The following is a 16,539-nucleotide window of genomic DNA, read 5'->3' on the forward strand; positions in this document are numbered from 1 at the left end:
GGTTACTGCTGTTCTCGCTCAATGACGCCACGAGAGGGCGCCAGACACCAGCAAGTGTGTTCAAAAGGAGGAAAAAAACAGAAGGTTCAGGTGGGATGCTTCTTCCTCACCTGTCGTGCTACCCTTGGCCAGTGTCTCTTGAGGCGATATCAGAGTTTCCAGTGAAGAGAAAACCCTTGAGGTGCCGGACAGGCTTCATGACGAGGTGAGTTTTAGCAGGTGTACTCCTGCTTAATCTACTGAAAAACCTCATAAATGAAAGGACAGGTTACTGCACTGATTTGTGTTGATATTCTGTTAGGGTTTCAAATGCGCAAATTTAAACATAGTCAGTCAGTCATCTTTAAATGCGGAATAATTTGTCAGTTAAACTGTGACAGTAAGCCAAATGAATGATGTTCACTCAGTAAATATATGTATGGACTGATCATACATAAGATTGATGTTTGAGGTTTAACACTTACAGCACTATGATAACAATAATACTAATAATACTAATAATACTACTACTACTACTACTACTACTAATAATAATAATAATAATAATAATAATAATAATAATAATAGTAATAATAAAGACAATGAAACACATTTGGTGTGGTTTTCCAGTTTTGTATTTCTGTTTAATACTACTTTTTGGTTTCTGCTTTCTGGTTTTATCGATGTTCTGCTGTATTTCTATTTCTGTGTCTTTTTCTTTTTTTTGGTATTCTTGCCATGAGTCTTGGTTTCTGTGGTCCACCCTCACCTATGTCCTGTTGTGTAATCAGCCCCAAACTCACTGGTGTTTTCTTTAGGTACTCTTGTTCAACCCCTTGTTAGAAGTATTTAATCAGCTAATCACATGGCGACAAGTTCAAACCAAGCATCAGATTGGGGAAGAAAGGTGATTTAAGTGACTTTGAAGGTAAATGCTTGTTGATCTCATCTGATCTATTGAGATTTTTCCACACAGTCATTTATATGGTTTTCAACAAAAAGACAAAATGAGAAAATATGGAGAGAAATGTGGGTGAAAATGCCTTGTTGATGCCAGATGTCAGAGGAGACTGGACAGACTGCTTCGAGCTGATAGGAGGGCAACAGTAACTCAAATAATGCTCATTACAACTGAGGCAGAGGAGCATCTCTGCATAAACAACATGCCAAACCTTGAAGCTGATGAGCTACAGCAGAAGAAGAGCACACTGGGTGCCACTCCTGTCAGTAAAGAACAGGAAACTGAGGCTACAGTTTACACAGGCTCATCAAAACTGGAGCAGAGAAGATTGGAAAAAGGCTACCTGGTCTGATGAGCCTTAGTTTCTGCTGTGACATTCATGGTAGGGTCAAAATTTGGCATAAACAACATGAAGTCATGGCTCTATCCTGTCTTATATCAACAGTTTAGGTTGCTTGGTGATATAGTGGTGTGGAGAATATGTTCTCAGCACATTTGGGGGCCAATTGATCATCTTTTAAATACCTCAGTCTACACGAGTATTGTTGCTGACTGTGTCCTTCCTTTTATGACCACAGTGTACTCATCTTCTGACGTTTGCTTCCAGCAGGATCACACCCCATGAAACAAAGCTCAAATCATCTCAAACTGCTTTCTTGCATATGACAATGAGTTCACTGTACTCAAACAGCCTCCACAGTCTCCACAGATCTCAATCCAGTTGAGTAACTTTGGGATGTAGTGGGAAGGGAGTTTTACATCCTGGATGCATATCTAGTAAATCTGCAGCAACTATGTGATGTAATCATGTCGATATGGGCCGAAATCTCTGAGAAATCAATCTGTGAATTAAGGTTGCGCTGAAGGAAAACAGGGTCTAACCCAACACTAGCAAAGTGTTTGTCAAACAGTTTATGTTCCTGAATTTGCTGTGTTGCTTTACTTGCTGTATCCTCGTGTTTTCTTTGGCTCGCTTTGTTTTTGGACTTTTCTGTTACTATCAAAGCTATTGAAACTTGTGATTTTTTCAAAGTTATTCAGCATTCATTGTCCTGCACTTGGGTCCTCTCCAGCTTATCATGATACAAATGTATTCCTGCTAACATGGACCAGTTTGTGAGTTTTGTAAAGAGACTTAAAATTAAATGTTTCTAAACTGACCCAAGATTAAAAACCCCAAGTCTGCTCTGTAAAGAAAAACAGACCCAGTCTTGCAGAGACCCCATTTGCCCCTATAGGCTAAGCCAGGCAATGGCATCGTGCCTCCTGGCTCTTAAGCTGTGCTGGCTTACTGAGAGTCACTCTGGCAGGTACAGGTGTTCGGTTACTGACCACCCGGGATCTCAGAGACAGGGCCAGGAGGTGCAGGTTTCTGTGGAAGGTGAGAACACCGTGCAGGGGGGCAACATGAATCAACAGATTGAACAACTGGCAGCCCTGCTTGTATTTCTGTTGTTCTGTGGTGCAGGGTGCTGAAGATTATCTGCTAAACTCTGCTTTCTTCAGTTTGATCAGGATCAAGATGTGTCATGTTTTCATACCAGGAAATTGTTGGTTTGCATTTATCTATTGGGCCTAAAATCATTTTATCATTTTTAGAGTAGAGGTCATGGATAGGTTTTGGTGTTTTTATAGTAATTAACATGCTTTTTACTAAATATTTAATTTATTTAACTGTATCTTTTAAGTGTGCTGCAGATATTTTGTTAAATGCAGATTTAGGTAAGGGTAAACTTTACATGCTAAAACTGTTAACTTGTAAAGTTCACTGTTTTAACTGACCGTCAGTCATTATCACTGATAAAAAAAAAAAAACAAGCATGTAAGCTTACAAGGGAGGTCAACCTTTGAGCCTTGGAAATGAATCATATTTCTTTACCAGGTGAACAGAGTTTGCTGTGCAGCATTAAGCCATCAGGACAGGAGGTGACCTCACAGCTAGAGACTTGATTGCTGAGGTGTGTCATTTAATGAGCCACCTGAGCTGGAAGTTCAGTCAGTGCAAAGACAGACGGGTGGAACAATAAGTTGTGTAACACGGTGCAGCCATTTTAAAGCTATTACTTGTGTATGACTACATGACTGTAGTGTGATGTTTGCACAGACGTGATTAAGTCTTGGTGTAGAACTAGCAAACCCTGAAAAAAAGAACTGAGGTGTCTTCTCCAAAGTTAGGTGGGTTTTTGTTTTTTTATAGCTGTGGCAGGCAACTAGGCCTAGGGTGGCCAGGTGTCCCACTTTATGAAGGACTGAACACCATTTTCACTCCTTGTCTTGCTGCCCCACATATTGAGACATTGTCCCACATTTTGGCTGGCTTTTAAGTCAGTACATGCAAGTCTCACCAGAATCACGTGAGTGCAAGTCAAAAAGAAAGAGATTCATCGAAGCACAGTTACTAAATGTTTTAAGAAAGAATGTTTTTAAGAATGTTAGGAATATTGCAATAAAAATAAATATGGTATATTTCTCTTTTATGTCATCTTCTTAATCTTATTCTTTCAGTTGCTCGTTTTAAGGGTCACCACAGCAGATCACCTGCTTCCACCCCACCCTTTCCCCAGCATCCTTCTGGGACCTGGGACCCTTTTAATCCGGTATGGAAATCTCATTCTTGAGGCAAGGATTTGTCCCACACAGACAAACTCTTGATCTCACCCTCACTCTGATTTTTTCTTTCACTTCACCTCCAGGTGGCACTCTAATTCTAACAATGACACTTAGAGCTACATTAGCTGGTCTATATGTCACATTTAGATAGTTATCATACTGGTGTTTTACTTTAACCTGTTGGGCCAAATAAATTTACAGTAAGCAAACGTATCCAGCTTGACCTTTATATTTGATTCTGCTGAACGCAAGTGACTGTAAAGATAGTAACTTTAGTAAATAAATGCTCAGTAAAGCATAATAATTATCACTCTTCTTATCTGAAAAATGTAAAAGATCATTTTTCATATACATTCCTACCCCTAAAACCAAATGTTATAAATTCTTGAAAGTTTTATTTGCCATTTATACAGATGCACTAGGTCTGGGTACATAGGAAATCTTGTTCAGAGCTCAGAGTCAGAGTCAAATAAATACAAATATGTATACAAGTATAAAACAAAGTGCACACTCAGGTAAAGTATATGTTTTAACTGATAAAAATAAGAATGAAACAATATGTGACGTATTTAAACAAGAAAAGCAACAAACTAAGAAAAGCTGAAAATCTTTATACTTGTAGAGCTTTAAGTTGGTACCATTTGACTTAGAAACATATGAATCAACTACTCATTTCATCTGAAGAGCACAACAGGTCATTCCAGCTTTTTGTGTAACACAGTAATCTGTAGAAATGTAAAATATCCGTTCCTCACCAACTGCAGGGTGTCAGAAGTCAGAGGTCAGCCAAGTCTTGACGCCTGACTCGACTGTTTACAGGCAGTATGCTGTGAGAGGAGAAGCCAGGGGAGCAAGAGACACAGAAAACAGAGGGAGCAGGAGCGAGCAGGGCACCCATCCCATATTTACTGCCTTTCCTAGTAAGAGGCAAAGTGTGAACTGTAATGTGCATGTTGGTGGATTTAACCTCCGGCCTTCAAGGCACGCAGGCCTGGGTCTCGCCTGATCCTGGCGGCTGACACAGATATGTGAAATCAGGGGACGTGATGAGGAGAAGGGCGCCTCACGGTGGGCTTCGACTGGGTTGAACAATGAGATACTGTCAGTACCTATGTTTCAGTTCGCTGTCAAACCAGAAATTACAAGCAGGTTTTTTTTTTTTTAATCTTGTGGTTGTGTGTATCACAGGCACAGTATCATCAACCTGAAAGGGATATCTGCTGTTGTGGTGTTATAAATGTTACAGCTGATAACATGTCATAATACCAAAACCTTTTGTTATAAATAAAATGAGAAACTTACAAAGATAAACATCACATGAGGTGAGGCCATGCAGAGCAATGGAGGTGCAGACAAAGCAAAGTGTAAAGGGGACAAAAAGTGATTAAGAGAAGGAAAACAGATGGGCAGATTGAATTTTAGAGGAGGCGGAGTGCAAAGGGAATCTTTCTTGTGTATGTCTGGAGAGAAAGGGAGCCTCTTATACACTTCACAGCGTGAATTTGGCCCAGGGCTGTGGCCTCGTCTCGTCTACACAGCGGGTTGCTTTCCTGAGCGGGCTGCCCAGGGGAGGGGCACCTGCATCAGCCTCAGTCACTGGTCAAGAAGAGAGCCTGATGGGAGGGGGTGAGGGGTGCTGAAATGGAAAGATGCTCGATGGTTCCAGGAAAGTGACATGTGCTGGATTTATGAAATCTTCAGGTAGAACAGAGCACTGCACTCTGACGAAAATATTTGTCCCCTTTTTTTCCCAGTGGTCTCGAGACAATGACACCCTCTGTGGTCTCAGGATGAAATCTAAAGCTTCTGTTGCACGAGAGGATAAAAGTTATGATTGGCACAAATCCGCCTCTGCAGCTACCAACACAAAGTTTAAAGATTGGCCGGCCTGCCATCTGAGACAATATTTTCCATCTTATTTCATTGGGTTGACCAAACACAGTGTATTTGAAGTTTATCAAACACTCAGTCATCCCTGCAGATCTGTGGCAGGACTTAATCATCTGATATATGGAGGTTAGAATACATCGACACCTCAAACCTGCCCTCTATGCAGAGTCAGAAAATTGAACAACAAGCCCTGCGTGCTTTAATATCCACACTCCTGTTGAGTGTCTTTTTGGATACCTTTCATCTTTACACAAGCTACACCTCCATCTTCTGTCATTTTGGTATGACCCCGGGGGTCCCAAAATCACTGAGTCTCATATTAAGGCGCCTTATTTCAAATGTATACTGTTCTGGCGCTTCCTCTGAAAGAAATTCCATTTCAGTGGATAAATGTGGTGCTCGGGTCTCAGTTGTCTGTGAACGGTGGATGGATATTGCATTAGCTTTGCAACAGAAGCGCCCCCGTGGTGTGACTGCACAGGGCTCTGGATAATAACTGCAGTGGGAACGTTATGCTGAGAAGTAGCCGTGCCAGGTAAATAGAAACACATGGCAGGCGGCATGAATTACTGGAGAGCTCTACAGCCTGCAGAAATAATGGCATCACAACGCAGAGACACACACAAGCTCCCTTTGACAAACGCTTTTGGTATGTGTCTCTTCAACCTGTTACTGCTCAAGTAGTAATGGGACACATGACTTCAGAGCTTCTTGTGCAGTCCAGAGGTATTTCTTGAATATATCTACTTCATGTGGAGATAAATAAACCTAAAATGTAAGTTTAGGTTTCATTTTAAACTGCATTATAGCATTAAATCAAATTATCCATTACCTGAACGCTCCCATTATTAAATCTTCCTCCTTTTTCAGCTGATCACTTTAGGGATCACTACTGTGAATCATCTGATTATTAAATGGCAAGAAAAAATGTAGAGTTGCTAGATATTATAATTTGAATATTATAATAATATTATAATTTGTGAGTTTTACTACTTTGGTCTCCTGAAGTATTTGGTTAATTTTCTAAAATGTTGTCTCAGATTCTCCATGAGCATTAAAATGAAAATGTTTATAACTTATTTCTTGAATTATTTTTATGAGGAGGTATGTCCTCTTAAAGGAAAAGTTAACCACCATCAGCACAAATGCAGACATACTGTAAACTTTAGAAAATAAGTGGAAACACAGTAAAAACGTTTTATTTTTTAACCTGTTGTATCAGTTACGCTGAGCCAGTGCTGTTCTGAGTTTCTGTGAGCTTTGATTGATTCGTTTTCAAAACACTCAAATCTAGCCTGATATCTGATCTTGTGGCTCGTGTCTGTATTTTGGCTTCCTCAAGTCTCCCGGTGCTTTCTGAACCCACTGCACAGACAGAAAATAAGTGGAGAAAGATTGGAGATGGCATGTGTCAATAGCCTCAAGCCAGACTTGAATCAGGGACCATATAATCGCATAGTAACTTAAACCACTTGGACTCAAAGTTCACACCTAACCAGAAAGCTCTGTGTTTCTGACCAGTTACACTCTGCCCCTTTTGTCCTGTTATCCCTTCCCCAACGTTACTCCTGTCTGTCAAACGGCAATATTTGCTCATGTGCGTCAAAGAGCAGCAGGGTCTGCGACACAGTACAGAGCAGCCTTTGAGTCAGACAGACAGAGACAGAGACATGGCTGTCATGCTGACACAGACACAAACAAAAGTACGAGTGGAACTCAAGGACTTCTTGACCGTATTGTGCCTTTTCCTTAGCGATCCACATATTTTATACCTGAACTTTCCTGTTGTCTTGACCTTTGTTGTTGTTTTTTATATTTTTATATTTCTGGTGGTGTTGATTACCATTAGTAAAAAGATCCAGTGACACAGTGAATTACAGAAAGCGTACTCTTTATTCAAGACTATATATTATAACCTATATAAACATCAGTTATAGTCAACACCAGTAGAGAGCATGCAAAGCATCACATTTTCAAACCCAACATGCAGGTCAAGATATAATTTTTTAAAAATTTTCTTTAAAAAAATATCAGAGATTGGGGGGGAAAAAACAAAAAACAAAAAGACTTCTGACCCACTAATACATAATTCATTATGTCCACAAACAATAACTCAGAATAATGTCCCAGCGAGGTCCCGCACAGACACAACCTATTGTTAAAAAACAAGCGTTTCCTTTGATTGTTCTGAAAATAAGGAGAAGAGCTTCAGGGCTTTACTGGAAATGCTTGTGCATATGCAGCATGTGGTATAAACCCCAGTCTCCTAATGATTACACTCTCTTTACTAAATAAAGCTGACGGTTTTGTTCTGGGGTTAAACAAGGTGACGCGTGTACACGTGTTGCTGTAGTATCATTAGTGACACTGCATACATTTTCCAAAGTTAAAAGAACATTTTAAAAACCAAATTAAATTATGATAATAATAATAATTCATTATCAAAGTGACAGTGGAATATTTTGCAGTTACAACTTTAGGTGACACATCTTAAAGACTCAAAGACTCAAACTCAAAACTTAAAAGTTAATCTCCTAATAGGAAACATTGTCCTTTTTACAAAGCATTTTTGCAAAGTGCTATCATTTGGGTAATGTTATTCTACTTCCCTGGTTTGCAGGCTAAGATGAAGTGAATGATCTTTGGTGTCTATTATAAAGCATCCATATACAGTACCTGTATGTGCACATATACATGCACACACTCACATTATGGTCTATTATTATAGTGACACTACTCCAGAGAGCTGCTTTTGCGGCACAGCTGATTTGGTGATGTCAGCAGCTGTCGGTTGCTTTTTCGTTTTCCAGTCAACAGTGTGTAAAAGAATGGATTCACACAAGAGTTTCCGTAAGTCAGACCTGTGAGGATACGATTCACTGTCACCTGTGTGCCCACTGGGACTGTCCGCAGCATGTCAGGCTTGTAGAGAGGCAGCAGCTGCCAGATCCAGAAGGGAAGAAAGCAGGCCCAAAAGGCCAGGACAATTCCCAGGATGAGGAGCAGGACTTTGGGTTTGGGAGCACGAGGAGGACAAGCATTGTTGTTGTCAGTGGCCCAGGCTGGTCGTGTCTGTGACACCCAGTAAAGGCGACCCAGTGTTGCATAAAGTGCTCCGATGGCCAGCCCGGGACCGAGAATGCTAGTGCAGAAAAGCACACTCAGATAGGCTTTGGAGCTCTCCTCATCCCATGCTGGAATGCACAGCTGGCCCTCCTGGTCATCCCCATCTTCCAGGTGCAGTGTGATCATCATGGGCAGGCTGAGAGCCACCGCTAGCCCCCAGGCGAGGCCTACACGCAGCAACTTGGAGGAGTTGGAGGATGAAGTGTGTAGTGGGTCAGCAACAGCCCTGTAACGGTCCAAACTCATGGCGGTGAGAGTAAAGATGGAGGCGTGCATGGTGAGGAGATCCAGGCTCAGCAGGAAGCGGCATCCAAGCTCGCCAAAGGCCCAGCCAGATGCCAGGCTGTCATACACGATGAAAGGTGCGGTGAAAAGGTACAACAGGTCAGCTAGAGCAAGACTCAGCACCTGGAGGTGAAGAGAGGAGGAGGAGGTAGAGGAGGTAGAGGAGATAGGAGAGCTGGAGTTGGCAAGGCATGATGGTAAAGGTAGTCTTGTCAGGCAGCAGGCTGGTAATGCTCCACATCTTCTCCTGCTTCTTCTCCTGCGCCTCAGAAGGAGGACCAAAGTGTAGAGGTTTCCTGTGATGCCCAGCAAGGAGAGGAGAGAGAGGAAGGAGCAGAAGAGAACTGTGGATGCCAAACTGGGTGATGGAGAGATGGAAGGAGAGGAGGAAGGCACAGAGAAATTGGAGATAAAAGGGAAGGTGTAGGTAGAGGGTGGTGGCAAAGAGCCTGAAAGGTCCATAATGTGATGTTTTTTATTTTGTTTTTTTAAAAAGGAGAAAAAAGCTTTAGAAGGAATAAAGTCAGTGAAATATCAGCTGAGTAAAAACGCAGTTCTAGCAGAGGCAGAAGGGGAATGGATGGGGTTAGGGAAAAAGATAGAAACAGGTGGAGAGGAGAGCAAAACAGTATCTGTTAGATTTTTCAGTATATTATATATATATCCTCTTATTTTTACTCTCTGGTCACTCTCTGGTTTTAGGAGATTTTATTTTCTCTATGTGTGTTAAGAAAAACATAGCTTGTATTTGGATTTTTGAGAGTGCCTCAGTTTGATTTATGCATATTTAAATCATAACAACCAATAAATAAAGTCATATAAACATGTAGAAATGAAAGTGTCAGCTAAAGCAGAACCCTCTCTGGTTGGCACTGATTTTATAGTTTTATACACTGTTAGAAAAAACATCTTTAAAAAACAGTAATATTCCGGCAGCTGGGGCGCCAAAATAATTCCGTAAAATAACAGAAAATAACTTACTGATAAAAATATGGTTATTTCCAGTAATGAAAATACAGTTTGTTGCCCTAATTTTACTTGGGATTTTGCCTTTTTCAAGTGCTTTTAAACATTAAATTAGGAACAATTTAATGTGATTAAGCAATGAAATTACCTATAAAAAAAGGTCAATGAATGCGGCAATATGAATAATAATACTTAAATGTACAGAAATATACAGTTAACAGTTGGTTTAAATAATAATGGATTGCATTCATATCGTGCTTTTTGAGACCCTCAAAGCGCTTTAAAATTCCACTTTACAATTCCTCTCTGGCCATCACCAGTAGGTGAAGTGTCTTGCCCAAGGACACAACGACCGAGAGTTTCCGAGCCGGGGCTCGAACCGGCAACCTTCTGATTATAAGGCGAACTGCCAACGCTTGAGCCACGAGCGCCCTAAATAGCATTAATAATAATAATTATTTGATGTAAAAAAAATTTTATAAGAATCATTTTATATATTTTTCCATAGCATTACATTTGAATTTAACAGTTCAATCTTTCAAATAACGGACAAATATTTGTGAAATCATGATGCATTTGTGAATGTATTTTAACAATCTAAATATGCATATGTACAGACAGATACATTTAAAAACAAGAAAATTATGTTTTATTACATTACAGTGATTTTATGTTAATTTACATTTGAAATGTGAAATCACAGTCTATTGATGTAAATTTAATGATATTCTAGAAGAACAGTAAAAAACTGTAAAATACTTTTATATAAGGATTTTTTTTACAGTGTAGGTTCACACATAGCTGAGTGAGACTGTTGTGGTTTTAGTAAAATAATTGGATTTTCAGAGCAGGAGGTCTCCAAATGAAGACGATGAATCTAGACTGAAACCTCTCGTTCTTTCTCAAGGTCAGCAGTTGGTCAATAATTTAGAGACGGCTTAATTCAGCAGACTCAGCTCTAAATGATTGCATCTTTTCTTTAAATTGTGTGTTATGAATATGGAATACGTACTAGTTTTAGTTTAAAGGACAGAAATACATTATCAGACAATTCAAAACTATGAGCTGGTTTGACTTGTGATTTTCTGGAGAAACGTAATCAGCAGTGACATCAAAGCAGAGGTGGGGAGCCTGACAGAAACAGGCTGCGTGACTCGCCGTGACCCGGGTGGCACTGGGGTTAAGAGCTACTGTTGAACTCTGGAGGAGCGGCTGTACCCCTGCAGTGCTGCGTGGCTCCACAGGTTACTTGCTCCCTTTAAATAACAGTGATATTAATGACAGGGCCTCACAGATCAGGAAATTTTCCAAAATTTTAAATGCTTTAATTCTCAATTTGCCCACAAATTTACCCACAAACAAAATAATTCAAACAATGTGGTTTCAGTGTGTTTAAAGACTGCGCTGTCAGCATTTAATTTATGGCACTTAAAATATTTAATCAAGGACTCAAAGAAAACTTTGAGGAGCCCTGAATTTGGGGAAAAACATCCTGTAGTAACTCTTTTTTTAAAAAATAAATAAATAAATGAATAAATAAATAAATAAATAAGGCTACTGTATGTCATTTCTCTAAAGCAAAACCTTTATAAAAGGTTTTTGAAATGCTTTTGAAAGCAGAGAAGCTGCCATCAGTATAGTATTAATTAGAATAATTACTGAGATTTCTTTTAGAAACTTACTTTAGATCAGTTTAGTCCCAGACACTGAAAAATAATATTCCTTTACTTGGTGAAAAAACTCAGTTCCCATTTTGAAAGATCTTCTCATGTGTTGTCTTGAAATCCCCTCTGACCTCTTCAGCCATAAATTGACGTTTTTGGCTGATTAAATGCAGTTATGTGGTGATAATCTTCATCCAAAGCCTGTGAGCTGATCTCCGCTGCCTGTCTCGCTGTCTGTCCACAGCTCAGCCACTGATGTGTCTGACCCAACCGAGTGTGTGTGAGTGGAAAAAAAGGGGGTGGGATGGGACGCTAAGTAAAGGGAGGGGGTTACCCTACATACTGAATATTAATACAGAATTGTCCTGGTCCAGGGAGACCCCGCAGACTGAATTAGAAGTTTAATTTTTCCCTCATTAGAAGCATAAAAATAAAAAATAGAGCAGTGACTTCTTTTAATCACTCAGTAGTTAACAGTAAATAGTAATGCTTACAAAAGCTTTGAATTAAGTGAGGATGTAAGAATATTTTATTGCTGGTTTGGGGGGGGGGGTTACCGTAAGTTTCATGACTCTCTAATAGTTTCAATACCTTTAAACCAAGCATAAATCTCACTGTGAACTCACTGAATGGTCTTTCCATGAGAGTCTGACCATAAATGGTATCCTAACATCATATTTTGGGAAATAATCACATGGTCTGTAGTTCACAGTTATAACAGCTGCTGCATAAAATTTAAAAACCTAGCCTACCACTAAAGAGCCATGAAACCTGAATATTTAATATAATAAAGAAGCAGGTTTCTTTATGTTCGGGAAAACACTTTAATAAGGACATTTATATAAAAAGGCAAAAAAAAATGTAGGGAAAAAGCAAAACTGTAAAACGGATGCAAGTGTAAATGTTATTCCTGTTATTACTTCATTGGCCAACGTCTTTTCTGTATTTGTTTTATAAACCCTCGATAAAGAAAGTAATGTCAGTGGCACTCAAATCAAAATGCTTTCCTGTCCACACATACACACAAAAAATGGACTCAACAAGCACTAAACACGACACACACTTTATTTTATAGGCCAAATGGTCTTCAACGTGGCTTGCTTTGTGAATAAATCTTGACTTCTGCTTCATACATGGAAAATGTAATCATATATATAAAAAAGACCCTTAAAATTGAGTTAAAATTCTCTGTGGGAATTGCAGCGAGACAGACTGACACAGCAGTGGTATTTGTTGTCATTTTGTGACACGCAGCAATAACTAATGCACTTCAACTTACACCCAAAGTCAATACCACACAGCTCGTGTTCCAACGTCTCACACCCCCGCGAGGGATTTTTATGATGATTTGGTGTTTAAATTATAGAGGAAATTAATTACCCACTATACTTGCCTGTATCAACATTTTTCCATGTCAGAGCAAAGTTGAACTGGTGCAGACTCGCTGAATAAACGGGTCTTTCAGAACTTATAGTTGCATGTTATCCGCTGAGTTGTTTTTGGCTTGGCAGTTGTCGAGCCTACAGCTGTGGTTTGCCAGCTTCAAGAGGTTAAGCAGCTTGGTAGTGATTTAGTTACGACTGCCCAGTAAAATGTGTATGCTGTGTGGCTCGTGCTGGTGGAGGGGACTCCATGTTAGCTGCTTCATACATGTGAGGACATACATAAGATAGACAGAGACAGGCAGTAAAGATGAAAGGGGGAAGGGGGGGGGGACATACCTATCCCCATGGGGTGTGAGGAATTTGAACAAATACCTGGCACAGACATGCCAAAATAGGGGATTGGGGGGAGAGGGCCATAGAGGCATGTGAAGACCAGGCTCCCTCATACAAGGAGATGGACAGGTATATAAGTTGAGTGGATAGAAATGAGTGCCAAAGTGGCAAGAAAGTTTTATTAAAGGGGCATCAGGTGGCCTGCTCATATCAGATGTACAGCAGTGTAGAAAGTTGAGTTGAGTTGATGAGTATGAACAGTGAAACCAGGCGTTTGGGTGCAGATGTTACTCATATTTAACATGGAGCAGGGAGAAGCAGACTGAGAGAGTCTGAGTGCTGCGCTGTTTATTTGTCTTTGTCAGAACACATGTCTGCCCAGACACATATATAATTTCTAATTACATTTACCTGAGCTATGAGTGTGTTTTTTCCTATACTTTGACCTAAAGATCTTGTATTTAGTCTCTTTAATATCGAGTATGCAGATAAGATCTAAAGCCCAGAGCTAACCTAACCCTTTTTTTGTCACTAAAGCTGTATACAAAGGGCAGAGCTATGCTGGTTTTGTATTGTGTAATTGTAGAAACGTTTTCTTTTATATGTTAAAGAATTAAATAATGACTGTTATTTCCTAATTCTGACTCTATAACTATAGATTAACTTATAAAGTGACTTTTTTTCATTTAAATAAATTATATTTATCTGTTTGACAAGATCACATACAGTCTTTTGTTTGTTTTTGTCAATTAATCACCATATATAACATTAGCTTGTTTGATTGACAGTATTTGGTAAACTGTGATGGGAATGTTTTGACTAAAATGTTAAATCACTTGTAAAAACTTGATGAAAATTATTTCTCTGCTCATACATTAATGTATTAAATGATTTAGCTCAATGTGATAACACTATCTTAATAAATAAAGTAATTTAATAACTGTCTTATCGATGGATAAAAAAAACCTTTAGGGCAGGTATAGATCATAGCTGGCAGTGAATGGATTGCATATGGGAGTCTATCCGCTGCACTTGCCTGACATAGTTCATTAAACTAATTGTGTGGCTGTCAAAGAGAAACATTCGCCACCACCTATAACACTCCCAGTTTTCTGGAGGGCTGAGATATCATTAGAGCACACAGTCCCTGGGGTGTTGTTGACTGCAGGATTTTTAAAACAAAAGAAATCTTGATTTACTTTTTTATTAGTCAGTATTATTCTTTATCTTTACAATACGCCCAATTGTAAGCGTTGCAACCCTATCCAATCAGGACCTATTCACAAAATGACAAATACCCTCCACGTAAACACAAACAGCTCCCTAACCTTTTCCTGGCTGTCCTTGCCTTCCTCAGTCATTTCATTAATTAGCCAAACCATTTCTGAGCAAACTGACTAACAAATTGCCTGCCGGTGAGAGTCCTCACGTCGTAGCCTTGATTAAATGGGCGGACATTTGCGTTTATGACAAATGGTTGTTGGACTGGGCTGATTCACAACTTGTGATGAGTTATTGATCCCCACTACGCACACACACACCCCCCCCCCCCCCCAAAGCTTGTCTGCTTTGCAGTTACACATCAAATTTCTCCTGTTCCCTCAATACAAACCTGTGTGAGAGCACAGAGCTCAGATAGATACGCTTTTTAACGTACAATTCCCTACTCATCTACTTTTATTAATTAAATACATAAATAAATACATCAGATTTTGTGGATTATGCAGGGCTACTCTTTGTATTAATGACTTTATTTTGTATTTAAAATTACAGAATAACTTCAGCATTTGTCAAGTAGAATTTGAAGAGTTTAATTAACATGTCAGTTTCAAATTTATATTTTAACTTGACGTATACTTAATGTTTTAAATTTCCTATTAACATCCTGAGACCCAAACTCTTTCATGGCATGCATTTTTAATTTCTCTTTGCTATTTGGGCTGATTGGGACCTGATGAATCAAAAAGAACAAAGAATTCAATTTTTTTTTTTACCAGATTTTTGTTTCTGAGAAAAATGAGATCCGCATATGAGGACACTGGTTTTAAATGTTGACAGAATAGTGGCAGCATAACGTCCTCGTAAGTGGATATCAGGCCCTTGTAGAGAAAAATTTAGTATTTTGGTCTAGACAACCCAAAATGTGATGTCCACATATGTGGACGCCAGGTCCTAGGAGGCTAAAAAAGCATTCAATGCAAACATCATTAAGTTTGTTAATTAATTCCATTAAAACAAGTTTTAATGGAATTATTACATCTGTCTGTCATTGTTTTAATGCTATTCTTAAAGCACTCATGGTGTCGCAGCTTAAAAATAAAACATAAACACTTTTATTTACCCTTAAAGTGGAAAAATTACATTTGCAGATGTTTTATTTGTGGCCTTCAACAGTCCCAGTTTCTCCCCCGTCTTAATGAACTGATTAAACAAAATCAAAATAAATCTACTAGAGAATTTTCTAGACAGTCCTTTTTCAGAAGCAGTGCTTTTGTGCATTTGGTCCTATTGAGTATTATACCTGGAATACTATACCCTCACAATTAAGGAGCACAAAATCTCTTAACTCCTTCCCCAGACCTATACAGCAGCAAACTGGATACTCGTGATCTGAGGTGATGTCACCCTAACTCTGTTTTTACTGTCTGTTCTTAGTTAAAAATTATGTTAATGTCTTTTTGTGTGAATTTTCATAAATGTTCTTCAGTGTTTGATGTTTAATATTTAGTAATGTCTTCTGGGTCTTATATGTGCTTAGATGCCTGCAGATGAAATTATTTCCAAATCAGGCACATTTACATGCTGGATTTTGGTGCTCATAATTTAATGTGAATCATATATATATATTGTTAAAGAAAAAATAAAATTAAACAAACAAATTCAAACTAGATGTTTTTTAATCTTACATATAGGGTATTCCTACACTTACTTTCAGTCACATTTCTTTTGTTCTGTGTCCACAAGAAGATTTAACCTCTCCCGAACTCTTTCATGGCATGCATTTTTAATTTTTCTTTGCTATTTGGGTTGATTGGGACCTGATGAATGTAAAAAAAAAAGAATTACCAGATTTGTCTTTTTTTTTTTACCTAAATTTTGTTTTTGAGAAAAATGAGATCCACATATGAGGACATTCATTTTAAATTTTGATAGAACAGTGGCAGCATAATGTCCTCGTAAGTGGATATCAGGCCCCTGTAGAGCAAAATTAAGTATTTTGGTCTAGACAACCCAAAATGTGATGTCCACATATGTGGACACCAGGTCCTAGGAGGTTAAGCAACACTTGATTGTTTAAATGATACAAAATAGCGCTAAAATTAACTGCGAAGTGCAGAAA

The 16,539-nt window shown here is 38.9% G+C and overlaps 1 protein-coding gene and 1 long non-coding RNA gene across 2 annotated transcripts; one reads left to right on the forward strand and one right to left on the reverse strand.

Moving 5' to 3' along the window:
• Positions 1 to 44: 44 nt before the first annotated feature.
• LOC146508351 (uncharacterized) lies at positions 45 to 5,762 on the forward strand. Its single transcript, XR_014876934.1, has 3 exons — positions 45 to 205; positions 3,446 to 3,537; positions 4,315 to 5,762. It is a non-coding gene; the product is annotated as an uncharacterized LOC146508351 (long non-coding RNA).
• Positions 5,763 to 7,314: 1,552 nt separating this feature from the next.
• uts2r3 (urotensin-2 receptor 3) lies at positions 7,315 to 10,491 on the reverse strand. The gene has a single exon (XM_085176644.1). It carries the CDS (start codon positions 9,311 to 9,313, stop codon positions 8,174 to 8,176), a length of 1,140 nt encoding a protein of 379 aa, XP_085032770.1. The 5' UTR covers positions 9,314 to 10,491; the 3' UTR covers positions 7,315 to 8,173.
• Positions 10,492 to 16,539: the final 6,048 nt, after the last annotated feature.

The sequence above is a fragment of the Neolamprologus multifasciatus genome, chromosome 11 (genome assembly GCF_963576455.1).
Source record: "Neolamprologus multifasciatus chromosome 11, fNeoMul1.2, whole genome shotgun sequence".
Lineage (NCBI taxonomy): Eukaryota > Metazoa > Chordata > Actinopteri > Cichliformes > Cichlidae > Neolamprologus > Neolamprologus multifasciatus.